The 13,424-nt window shown below is 44.3% G+C and overlaps 1 protein-coding gene across 1 annotated transcript in view; it reads right to left on the bottom strand.

Annotated features, from left to right (window-relative positions):
• Window positions 1–3,013: 3,013 nt before the first annotated feature.
• LRRFIP1 (leucine rich repeat (in FLII) interacting protein 1) overlaps window positions 3,014–13,424 on the bottom strand; it is a 65,807-nt gene continuing 55,396 nt past the window's right edge. Inside the window, exons 24-28 of the mRNA XM_010147361.1 lie at window positions 6,556–6,602; window positions 5,506–5,623; window positions 4,941–5,020; window positions 4,201–4,305; window positions 3,014–3,132 (exon numbers count right to left, since the gene is read on the bottom strand). Of these exons, the coding sequence (XP_010145663.1) occupies window positions 3,022–3,132; window positions 4,201–4,305; window positions 4,941–5,020; window positions 5,506–5,623; window positions 6,556–6,602 (461 nt within the window). The 3' untranslated portion in view covers window positions 3,014–3,021. The remainder of the gene's footprint in view (window positions 3,133–4,200; window positions 4,306–4,940; window positions 5,021–5,505; window positions 5,624–6,555; window positions 6,603–13,424) is intronic.

Genomic DNA, 13,424 nt, shown 5'->3' on the forward strand with positions numbered 1-13,424 from the left:
CTGATGGGGCAGTTTCCCATCTGTCCCCCCCCTCCCTCCCCAGGTGCACCCTGCCACTTGGAATGTTGGCATCTGGGAGCGTGTCGCGCCGGAATCACCGCGGCCCCTCCCTGGGTACGCTGCGTGACAGGTGTCGCTCACGTCCGCGCGCCTGCAGTCATACCATAAAAAGGAAAATGAACCTCTTACACCTGTATCATCCCAAAAGTCTGTATTTTCCAAGAGAACTGTTACCAGTAGCATCATTGTGACAGACCACTCCATCAAAACTACCCTAACATGTGACATTTTTATTGGCGAGTTTTGTTCATGAATTTGCTTTTCCACGCTTCGATCTCCTCACGGGTTTGCTTTTAAAAAAAACAAAACAATTCGGGTAACATTCCATTCGCAAACAATAAAATTATTTAACATTTAAAAATAAAACAAAGGATAGCAATTTTAAATACAAGTTCTAGGAAAACCCATCCTAGAGCTGTTCCTCGCCTGGCTGCCGCCCCCTCGGCTGCGCGCTGAGTCAGCGGGCTGGGTACCAAGGCTCTCCCCTTCGGAGATCAATTAAAAGGACCGGGGCATGTGCTATAATTACCATTCAAAGCCCTGTTGTTGTACATTCTTCACAGGAAAAAACAAGTTTGCAGGAAACCAACCGATACTTTTTCTTCCCTTATTCTAAAGCTAACTCGTACTGAAAGTTGGAGGGGGGATGCGGCTTCAACGTTCAGCTACTTTATCACACACACAGATTTCTACTAAGAGCATATCCAGGTTGAAATACACATCTGAGTTCCATCATGAGGTCAATGGTTATGGGGTGCGAGATGCAATCTACTTCGAAATAATAAAACACATAATTTCCTGATGAGCAAAGTATTAATTTGAGCCTTTTGGACCAACCCACAGTTGCTAGGTTGTCTCTCCTGAATCTTGCCAGGAGAGACAGCTCTCACCACTAACGCAGAGATGACCAGTGGCAATCACACACCTCATCATCACTTAGTAAGATGATGTATTTAGGACATTTATTAGCGTTCTGAAATAATCCTTAGTTTATTTTTTTAGGCCCCAGAGGTTTTGTACACCAGAAATTACCCAAGTCGACCACTGAAAATTGTAAATTGGTATCCACAGCTTTTTTGAGGTATTCCACAAGAAACCTGGGTCTGCACCTGAATGTTCCTCTCAAAAAAAAAAACCAACCAAAACCCCAAAAAAACCCAAACCAAAGAAAGGAGAAAAAGAACCCAAAGCCCTAGCTGTAGTGGAAATTTCTTTTAAAAGATCCCTTTAATCCCCGTGCTTCACCACATCCCATCATCAAGGACATGCTGCTTTTCCCCAGGGGCACAAAAGAACCAACAACAACAAAAAAAACACCTTCTTCATCCTTTTCCTAGACTGTGAATTTCAGTACATTCTTAAATTTCCAGGTGCACTCAGAAGAGATGGAAAGAAAGGTGTTACTTTCTAGCCAAACCAGAGAAACACATTCAGACACTGTTTTTGGTTTACTTAACGTGTGAAGGTGCTCTAGGAAGAGAGCGGCGGTCTCCTTAACATTGAAAATAGCAGCGGTTTATACTCTAACCTCCAGCCTGCAAGGACGAGGCTGGGGAAAGGTCTGGACCGGAAAAGCCTGAAGACCAAGTCAAGAAGAAATGGTCTCCTGGGTCCGGATTTGGCTTGGCAGACGGGATCTACGGAGGCAGTCCGCAGGGACAGAAGGCTGCTCCTGTCGAACAGGAGACGCCAGCAGATTCCCCCGGGACGGGCCGCCTGCTCTACTCGCGTTTCTGGCAGGGCTGAAGGGGGAAGGACAGCTTTCGTCTCCAGCTAACTGCTTGTTCTGCTTTGAGTAGTACATTCCAAACAATTTCCCGTAAGCCAGAGCTGTAGCGCTAGCTGTGTGTAATAAACTGCCCGCAGCACTCGACCTGGCTGGCTTTTGGGAACAGTGGAAAACCTTTACAACGACCTTCGAAGGAAGTAACTTGCCACTTCTGTACGTGTAGAAAAACCACAGGCAGTAATGTTCTCTAAAGTGCTGCTTTACTCATCAGTTACTCTTTCTAAAGACCAGATGTTGTAGCGGCGTAGTTTCCCAGAGGTTCGCGGACCAGCAGAGAGTTTCTGATGTAAAAAACCCACCACGTACTTGAAGCAAACGACACTTGCTTGGACAGATGCACCGAAGCGAGCGATCTAAGTGCAAACCCCACCATTTCTTAAAACACGGCCTGATGCTGGTTTATTAATGCAACTTTATGTCCTTTAAAAGTAGTTTACTTCAATTCCAAAGGCAGGGATTAAATAATACAAATAAAATTTGAAAATTCAATGAAGCTATTGCCTATTTACCCTGAAATAAAATAGTCTTATGATTCAACTGGTGCAAAAATCCCTCCTAACACCTTTGTTTTATTGGCAAAGTCATTTAAGGTCACTTTTGCTTCCGAGACCGTCTTCTTCCATGGTTTCCACTGAAGGAGTTTTGCTTCGTAATGGCTTGTGGTTCCACAGTGATTTGTAAATGAAAAACCTACTATGAATAACTCTACCGTAGTCACTAAATTACAGATACTGTCATGAGAAAGTCCAAAACCTAGTGTTTTCTTTGAAATTTTCAGCAAGACACAAAATTCCAGTCCAGTTAGTGTTTTCTTGGAATGCCATTTTAAATGGCAGTAAATGGCTGCTGTGCCTGCCGGACGGAGAACTCCACGCGACGCCCGACGCGCTGCCTGCGTGGCAGGCGGACGCCGTACCCCGACGGCACCCACGGAACGGTACAGCATGGACCCCCGCAGGCACAGCCGTTTGGATCAGCGACTCCTAGGTCTATAGTGCAGTAGGTTGGAATCCGCGTGGAGAGAACCACAGCTGGGTGGCACGTAGCAAATGTTGGGGTTGTCTGTTCTCAGAAGGCATGACACAAAGCATCCCGGAGGGGAAGAGACAGAAGCACCTGCAACACTGTTCTGATTCTGTCGAGCAGCAGCAGCTTCCGTTGGAAGGGGGAGGTTATTGCTGAGAGAGTAAAGCACTCCGGTTGGCTTTCATCTTCTCCAGGCGTTTTACTAGATGACCATTGCTGACTTCAAGCTCTTCGGTTTTATCCAGTGCAGAACGAAGCTGAAGGAAGGAAGCAGAAAGACACCCCATAACTTTGGCAGTGTTTTCCCTTCCCAAAGACAAAGCGAGGTTTGTAGTTCCCAGCACGTTGCTGGAATTTCCTTACAAGGTAAAGCAGCTGGAAACTCCTAGTAGCAGAGTTAACAGTAAGTGTTGAGTAACTGCTTTGAAGGCCACAGGCACAGATGTTTTCTGAGCACCATGCCAAGCATCCAAGGTATTTACAGAATGCTGAACAAATGGCTCAGGGTTTGCCTGGACTCCAGAGACATGGATGCTCAGAGAGATCTGCTGGGTGACATACACCTGTCCCACTGCCTGGCTCTGGTTCCTGGAACTACACGCTGCCTTGGTTTGCTACAAAACCCTCCAGGGGATGGGGGTAGGGAGAGAGAGGTGGGCTGCACGCAGCAACATTTATAGGCAGCAGAGCAGGAGGAGTATTTAGAGAAAGCAGAGAGCCACACTGAACAAAAACACAGGAGGCAGGTGGGAAAGCAGCTGACAAATGTATTTAAGCTGGTTGTATCAGCTACTCGGGGGAAAACGAGAGGTTTGGCAAGGCAAATAAGGTCAAAATTACAGGCAGCTTGAAGATGTTTTCAGTGAGTGTTTTAAGAGAAACACGGGCAGAGTCTGCAGACAGACACGCTGCAGCAAACAGGCATTAGGAGACTGACAGAGCAAGGAAAAAGAGGCTCAGTAAGAATGATTCGCATCCCTTTGGCACTCTGGTTCAGACTCAGAAATTTGAAAGGTTTTGGTAAGGTGTAGCACCACGCTTAAGTAACGGGGTGCCCAAATTACCCTGACAGTGGGATTTCCAGCTTTCTATTGCTGTGGTTTCTGAATCACATGTTCTAAAACGAACAGTGATTTGTATCTACAAACCCGGAATTTGTAATGCATTGGGGACAAATAACTAAAAAAACAGTTAAAAAAGGAAATGCTTATTGTTTGCTGTACCAAGAATGGTAGTTCATCCTCTGAAACGCCCCAGTCAGAACGAGCCCCCCCCCCACGCAGTGCAGGCCGACTGCCAGCCTCTGACAGTCTGCATTTGGTTACCTCTCTCTGTAGTTTGCGTTTCTCTGCTTTCAGTTCATCTTCAACTCTCTCAGCGTTTTCAGCAGCAGTTTTGTATCGGGCTACCTGACCTTCCAACCGTATTACCTGAGGGGAAGGCAAATGTTCTGAATTAAAAGCTGTACCTGGAAGTTACTCTGCGGCTTTACTCTTTAAGTAGTAGTTAAGCAATAACCAGAGAGATGATCACTTTTCTTTAATAATTAAAAAAACAGGCATATTTGGAGACAAAATAAACATAGCAAGGAAGCCTGGCCACAGTAACTTACTCCAGGCATTTTACACACATCCATATTTAACATGCTTTCAGCAACAAAAACACATACAGTCCATTGACCAGCTTTATCTCAGCAAGGGTACTGCTGACATGCTCTGGCCAACGGTCAAAACTGAAGTCTTGAACAAAATCCATGTGTAGCCATGTAGAAAGTGTCGACAGCTAGGCATCGGAGAGCATTGTGAAGAGTTCGGTAGGCGCTCTCGGTGTACCTCTGAACGCCTGTCCTGCAGTGAAGATGTGTAACAGTCCCTCTTCCTGCACGCTCATGAAAGCATTTTAGTCTTTATCACTTCAGTGCAGTAGCCCTGATGCTCCAACACTCCTGCTTCTTATTTTAAGGGAAAAATCACAGTAATCGCAATTCCATTTATCATATAATAAAATACAACTTCTCTTCGCATCCTCCCCATGCCTCAACCAACAGAACAAGCCAGAAACTTACATTCTGCTCCAACGCTGTTATCTCTTGCTCAGATTTTGCTAGTTTAAATTTGAGATCACTGATCTGTCTGTTGGCATCCCCTGAAAGTGCAGATTTATCAGAGGGGTCAGAACACGCGTCAACAGTGTCTTCTAACAAGTCTGTCGTTAACATTCCCACGCTACAGGAATCTACTTGGGGCGGCAGCGGCGTGGCAAATGCCATCTGCCAAAAGAGTTTCCTGCTACATCAGAGCAGGCAGCTAGCCTCACCCTGTGCCCAGCAGGCAGGAGCTACTCCCAGTCTTGCCCGACTCCCTTTTGAGCACTCTGACAGGAGAATTAACCAGGAACTGGAGCCCAGCTCTCAGGGGAAACCCTAAGGGAGATTTCCAACTGCAATCTCGTTCAAACCAAGGCTAACTGTGCCCTCAGCCCCGGCAGGGGTGCAGGGCTCCCTCCCACTCTGAAGCTCCCTTACAACCAAAGGCCCGGTTTTACTCAGAGCCACGGGGTTATTGTACAGGTGAATCGTCTTGCTCACACACAGGACACACAAGTCCTCTTAAAATCAAAATGTAGCTCACTTTGGAGGTCAATCATGTGCATATCTGTCCCATTTTCTAGAACTTCGTCTTCTGACTGTGTATTTTCCACTTTGCCATTCTTTTGCTTTTCTTCCAGTTGTCCTTTTAATCGTTTAATCTGAAAGACACAGAAATAGTTCGTTATTAAAATCGGTAAGGGAGAACTGTGGTGCAATACTCAAATTCACTAAAGTATTATAGAACAAATTACACTTTTAAAAACTAAATTTAAGAAAAAATCTTTGGTTACAAAGTAATTTTCCTAGAAATTCTTTTGGCAAGTAACTCGTGACAAAGGCTATGTATCAGCGCTTCTGCGTAAGTTCAGGACCAAACATACGAGTGGAAGACAACAGTTTTCTTAGAAAAACAATGAATGTCCTGTGGGCACATTCACGTAAAACGTTCTTGCGAACCCAAAACTGTGTTTGGTGCTGTGTGACGTCTCAAGGCCACGGATTTGTCCATAAATGAAGACACGGAGCCTCCTGCAGAGAAACACATCAGCTAACATTCTTTCAATAGGCTTTGTATCTGCTACAGAACGTCACGGTACCGCCAACAATGACTTTAATTGCTATTTACTCATCTACTCCAACTCCGCCAGCGTTTCTTTCCGAATGGCCCGTTGCCAATCGGGAAGGATTGCTCTCGGAGATAAAATTTGCTTCCACCATTTCTGGTCCATATTTGTTTTTCCCTTGGGCTTGGCCAATCTGAAGTATTATTTTTCAGAACCAGTCCTGGAGAAGGAGCTTTCAGTGACTAAGGACACTGAACGTGACTGGTTAGCAACAGGGAACGGGCACACTGGGACATATCTTTCTTCCCCTGTATCCCAAGTTAACACGCAGGAGAAATATTCCAGAGGAAGAATGAAGTGGCAGGCGATGCTGTGAGGCCTCAGCAAGAGCAACCCAGCACACGTTCCGAATGGCAATGGCACCGCCGTTCTGTACCTCACGTTAGGGCTATTTTGGCTTTTTAAATCTCTACGAGTCTCACCACAGATTTAGTACACACGCAGCATTTCAGTTTTCCTGTGATTACCTGGTCTAGTAAGGACTCTCGTTCATCAATGAGTTTTTTCAGCCTGTCTGAAAGAGAAAACTGAAAGTTCAGTGCCAATTCCATGGAGCCCCGCGTTTCAGGGTGCAGCTGGTACGAGACCGAACCGTTACGGTTAGTGAAACTATGATGAAGGTAGTTATGCACGTACCACAGGACAGGAGGCCACAGACAGGGCTGGGAAGGGGCTGCAGCCGGGGGAGGTTATGTCATTCTCACAGAGCATGCTTGTCACGGCAGTAGCAGCACCCAGCTGCATGCAAAGAGGCTAATCTTCTACGTTAGGTTAGCATGCAAGAACTCTAGGGTCAAACACAACTGCAACACAAAATCTCACAAATCTTTACAGTTTAACATCAGGAAAATACTGTAAACACCTATAATCATAGCTATGCACATTCTTTAAATCTTCACTTCTTCTACTAAGCAGCATGGCAATAACATCTTGTGTGATCTCCAGAAAAAACATTTGCCTGTGAACATTGCTTTTGTTTCAAACACAGTAGTCTGGTAAAACTTTTTTTTTTCTCTTTAAACCTTCCTAGTCAGTTCTCCTGGTCAAACACCAAGCAGGGGCTGGGCAATCTGGACCAACGACGGCTGTGCTACCCTTGAACTTGGAAGCGCTACCCTTCAGCACATAGATAAGTGCAGCATCGATGAACAAAGCGCACGCTATGGGGCGAGACAACACAGAAATGGAAGGAAGTAGCCAAATCACCTGGGATTTTTCTTCCCTATTAAGGGATGCAAAATGTGACAGCGTTGAACCAGGTTCTGACACATCTTCATTTCACTAAAATGACTTTACCTCATTAATTAACAACCTTAGTTTGTTCAGGTACACCAGAACACAGTATTCAAACACTTATTAGAAGAGGACACGCTGGCCTCAGGCAGGTCTTGCTCTGCAAGTCTGACATGTACATTTACTGCAGTTTCGTTGAGCTTGCCTCCCTTGCCATCAAACCTGTGCGGAACCAAGCCAGTTCAGAGCTCAACTCCATATCTAAGGTCTGGCCTGTTAATTAAATGGTTAAATGCCAAAAAGTCACTCCAGAAAAAGGTCTTGTTGTAAACATAAGAAAAGCAATTGTCAAATTGCAGGTAACGGGCTGGTGGGTTTTTACCAGGTAACCTTTACAAATATCCACACTGTACTCCTCATTCATTGTCAGATCCTGAGCAGGTCAAAGTCTTGTGCTTCACCATTTGTCTTGTTAGCACACAAAAGGAATAAATTGGCTGAATTGAATCAAATCATGGGGAAAACCCAAGTTTTCAAACCAAAGTCCCTCTACGCGGCAGACACTACAGTCCATTAGTCAGTAATAATGTGGTACGTCATTTCCCCCTGGGGTATGCAAGTTCCCATGTAACAGCAGTCATTCTAGAGCACGGAATAAAACCTTTACCTTGGCTTCCGATGCAATGCCCAAATAAAGATCGTAAAGTGACATCCCCGTTCAGCAGTTCTATGCATTCATTCTGAACCTCCTCCAGTCCTAGCCCTTTCTTTTTTAGCCATTTGTAACACACTCAACATTGTTATACCTGAGCACTGACATGGAAAAAAACCAAAAGAAAAACAACAAACAAGCCACATTTTTTTGAACTATCAAGAGTAACATAAATTTACAAGTATAAATTTTATGCTTGTAAAAACAATAAAAGTTTTGTGTATCTATATGGGAAGGAAAGGAAGCTTAAGACAGGAACTCTGTAAAAGATGAAAGAAAGGGATGAAAAATAAAGGGCACTGAAGAAAGCAAGGAGAGCAAACAGGAGAAGAGAAGTCGGAGATATTCAGACTTGGAGATCGGGTTGGGACAGGTCAGCAGAGATCAAGAGATGAGGTTACTAAGAGAACAAGGACTGAGGCAGAAGGAAACCTCCAGGACACTACAAAATTAGCCTCAACTTACTGACTCCAAAGGGGTCAAAACAGACCACCGAAAGGAACTTGTTAACGCACACAGCTAAGGAACTTTCATCACCCCAACCATGGCTGCAGGGTGAAATACGCCTCCAGTTTCCAGTGGGGAAGCACATCAGCTTCCCCCAACCCCTTTCCCTGCAAAACAGATGTTAGCATTTTGGGACGAACCTTCAAACCCGATCTTGCCATCGGTTCTCTCTTCCCTCAATACGGAGGCCTCCGCATCCCGCCGGGAGAGATGACAGGCTGGCAGCAGGGTTTACAAGACCACAGGAAAAATCAGTTTGCTGAAATGGCCACACACGTAGAAAAGTTTTCTGCACGTATGGATGAAGGTCTCTTAGGTTCCACTTATCTTAAACCCCTCAGTAATACAGAAAACTTGCTTTAGCTTGAACAGATACCACTGCAGAACCACCTTATTTTTGCATTTAGGAGACATTTTTCCAACAAATCAAGGATCCAAGGATCTCTAAAACTAGGAGCAGAAAAGAGCAATCTACTGAATTAGCACAAGGTGGCTAATTACAATTCCTACCTGTAAAGTCACTCTCCTTATTTCACATACAAAGATACTACAAGGGATAATTAAGAGTGGGATGTTCATCTCACTTAAATTTAACTTCAGCCACGTGGTTCCCAGACTACTCCCTGCACCAGTTCACAGCTGACATATGCAAAAGAGCTTAACGGGGCCGATGCGAGGAGCTGGCCCTGGGAAGGTTTGGGAAAGAGGGCAGACAGGGTGGCAATGGGTACCGGTGTCTTCTGCTGCTGTACAGGCCTGTTGGTAAGGCAAATAACTGTTCTCCTTGCCTTGGGGTTGCTAACTAGGGTGCTGCTTCAGTGGCACAGCTGACCTAATGCACTACAGATCCTTCATGCCTCTTCCTACTCGGAGGGAAGTGTGGGGTGGGAAGAAGCTGGTTTTAACCCGAACGATTTGCATGACATGTGGGCCAGCAAGTAATTAATGCTGATGCAAATGAAAGGCGTAGAACCGTACTTGGAGGGTGGGAAGACATCCCATGAAATCTCACCAGCAGCCATTCAGACCAGAATCCCACTGTCAGATGAACAGCAGGTTGGATAATTCTCCTTTGTCCAGATCTGCTGGTTTATTTTGGATCACAAGGAAACAACAAGAAGAACAAGAAGTATCAAGAAATGCCTTCCGCTCCTTCTCAGCTGAGGGACACTGCTGGGGGCAGGCTGTTGGGACAGTGAATAAGCACAGGATTTAGAAGACACCAGCTTGCAATAGACGTTGAGGGGGACAGGAGGACTGTTCTTTTCCGTAACAAAGGAAATATTGATCAAGGCCTTTCACTATTACTGGCTGAATAAGGAAAAAAAATGTTTCTTCAGCTATTGCTTTTGAAAGCATTTCAGGCTGGCTGTGAATTCGCAGTAATGCACAAACCCAGGCTACATGTGCCACCAGTATTGAACAGAAAACCCAGAAAATGTGGAGCTATGGAGCTATTCTGAAAAGACAGGTGTCTTACACGGACAGCGACTCTCACTGCAGCACAGAGCAGCAGCCTGTCCCTGGTCCAAACAAAGTGCATGACAAAGCAGCAAACACGAACCTTGATGTTAGTTCATGCCATGATTTCCTGGTTTCAGGTTAGACTTCAAGAAACGACTGATTTTCATATTTTGAAAGTCAAAACCAATGAAAGGGACAAGGTAGATTTTCTCTTGTATCAGTGAGATATCGCAGGGCGAATGCCCAAAACGCTTTCCAATTGTGTAACTTTTCTGTAAAGATGCGTTTCCTAGGGAATTCCTCCTGAGACACTGTCCCCTCCCCCTCTCATGGCACACATTTCACCCAAATGCTAGCTCACATATATTATTTAAATCATTAGATTTGGAATATATATAACATCTAGCAGACCCCTGTATCCTCAGGACAATTTATCCCTCGGTGTGCACATACTAATGGAAACACCAGAGGTGAAGCACAGCATGACCTCCTCCTCCATGTACTTGCCCCATTCCAGAAGTCAGGGACCAACTGCCAACAGAGGTCGCGTTCGAAAGTGGATCTACCGTATGTCAGCTGTTCCCCACTGCCTGTCCACGTCCCTGCCCCTACCCAAGTTTCGCTGAGAGCTGGCCAGTCACGGTGGGATAGAAGGGGTATGTGGACAGTTAAGACTAGAGTTGCCGTTACTTCTCCTTCTGTGACTTGGCTTTAAAAAGGACTTCTCTTACAGGTGCTTTGCTTTCTGAGCAGAAAAGCCAGTTTAGAACAGCTCCCTGTTAATTCCCTCAACCAGTCAGGATCTCTATTAGAAAAACTCGTACGAAAAATACAGGAAAAGCTGGCATGTGCCTAACTTAACTCCAAGTCACGTATAGACCCATCCACAAGTATAGGTGAAGCTGGCAAGCACATTTAATCATATATTTAAGTGTATTTAACATTTCAGTATAAATACATTTAAAGTACCTTCAACACTAAACCAAATTACAGTAGCAAGTATAGCAGAGACAAAACTCAAAATAAGTGTGGCTACACAGTAAGAAAAGATACTTTTGTATTAGCATTTAGTGTACAACCTCAAAAAGAACACCAGCTAATACTCTGAAACCATACTGGAACTGCTGTAAGTTGGAAAGAAGCCATAAACTACAGGTTTAGAGTCCTGGTACAGGTTTACTGTGATGGGTGCCATCCGGTATTAAAAGGTCCTCAAACACCAAAGCTGCCCATCCCTGGTAAGACACCTCTTCTAGCTGCACAGCACAACTTAAAGAAACTTAAAGAAAGCTGCAGAAAAGGGTTTTGAAAATATAATTTAAATAAACATTTATGCAGGTTTATAAACAGTGGTCTGGACAGGCAATTTAAAATATAAACCATGTTTATTTCAATTATATACAGCTCAGTACATTTTGATATACATCTTTAGGTTTTGCACTCCGTTTGTACTCCGTCAACTTTGTAACACCACCACAAATACAGCCTTCCACAGCCCCCTGCCCCCTCCCCAACCCAACTCCTCAACCTGCTTAAAACAACTTTAAATGAAGTTTTAATTATGCAAAACACACTCCTCCTCCCAAATGCTAGCAAAGAGGCAAGAAGAAATACAGCAGTGGAGTCCAAGTGTCAGCAATTCAAAGCAATCCAGCTTTTCAAAAAGGCACAGGGACTAGTATACAGAACAATCGTCTTTGGTCAGATATCCAACAGGAATTAAGACATGCAAAGTTATCTTCTTTCCAGAAAGGAAAAGTATTTTTCAGAGATAAACACATTCCTTCAGAATCATAGTTTGCAAAAAAATATAATGCAGTAAGAAAATGCAGCTTTAAACAAGAATCTTCTTGGAAAAATAGGTATTTTACACATTCATAGCTAGGCAGTGCTGGATAGCAAACCTAAGCACACATTACAGTGTGCACGGACACTTTCTTTAGGGAAAAAAAATAACCAAACCCATGTGAGACATGGTGTACAAGGCCCATCGCGGTGCAAAGTGCCAAGGTGAAGTAAACACGTAGGTATCTACTCCTTTCAGCAAACTGACTTGTGTGTTGTGCTTCCTTCAAACCGCACACTCTTCTTCCAAAGCGTTGCGACTAAGCAGATTCGCAGCCATGTCACTGTATTTTGGAATGTGACCGTGTTAGAAATGGAAAGTGGAATGTGAGTATCTTTTTTTCCATAGTGAAAAAACAAATTGGTTCCTAGGCTTTAATCACTCAGGAAGAAGTTTCAACATCAGGTCAGTGTTGCCTATCTACTGAGTTCCTTCATGGAGTGTCTACGTACTTACTGTAGATCTAAGTACACATATTCAAGACATCTACCATCTAGGCTAGGGGAAAAAAAAAAATCATCTAGAAATGCCCCAGTAGTCGTTATCCACACTAAAGTACTTTAATTGCAAGACAGACTGCATGGGTGACTTGTGAAGATTCCTCTTTCGGTGATAAACTTTAACCTGAGACACAGCAAAAGCAAACCCACGCACAATTTCTTGTGGCTGGTACGTCAATAACTTCATACTTGCATCATTACCACCTGCATAATACAATGTTATGATGAGAGTTACCTATAAATTAAAAACCTGAAGAGTATTCCTAAGGTCTGATGCATTGTGTGAAGTGCTTCTGCGCCGGGACTGACCAACTGGCACGTAACTCGCGTCGTCGAGATTCTGAACTCAGGCTACTGTACAGTCATCTCTGGATTTACCCTTACTCCTCCTACCACCCTGCAAATCCTCCTTGCTGTCATCCCTGCTACTGTCAGCACTTTCCAAATCCTGTTCCGAAACATTCTCATCTGGTATTTTGTCCACTTCACTGGAATCTGATGCTTTGATTTTATCTTCCATCAGATCAGCCTTCTCATCAGTTTTCCATGCCGTTTCCCCTTGCAAGCGCCCTGTGTCTTCAGGCTCATCTCCTGTTTCACACTGCAAGCTGACATCTTCAGTCAAGGCACCTTTGGTTTCTGTTTGGTCTGATTTTCCTTCAGCTATGTCTGCTTGGGCAGTTTTTCTGACAGCATCATTTGCTCCATCACCTTCTCCTTTCTGTGTACCAGCTTCTTCTTCATCACATTTTTCATCAGTTTCTAGTATCTGTTTTGACTCCTCATCAAAATCAAACGCATCACCATCATCTTCCAGTCTTTCCTCTGCTCGACCCTCCAATTTAACTTGTTCACTAACATTTTCATCCTGCTCAGCTGCCTGTGCTAGGGAATTATTTGCACCTTCCTCAGAAGCAAATCCACCACCAAGATCTAACTCTTCCTCATTTTCTTTCCGTGTTTCTTTATCAACTTTGGTTTCAGCAGTTACACTAACACCTACAGCTGGCTCCTCTTTAGATTCACCCTCCTCTTGTTTAACTACATTCTGTGCTTCCCCTTCTAAAGGGATAA

This window comes from Eurypyga helias, unplaced genomic scaffold (assembly GCF_000690775.1).
Source record: "Eurypyga helias isolate BGI_N326 unplaced genomic scaffold, ASM69077v1 scaffold6660, whole genome shotgun sequence".
Lineage (NCBI taxonomy): Eukaryota > Metazoa > Chordata > Aves > Eurypygiformes > Eurypygidae > Eurypyga > Eurypyga helias.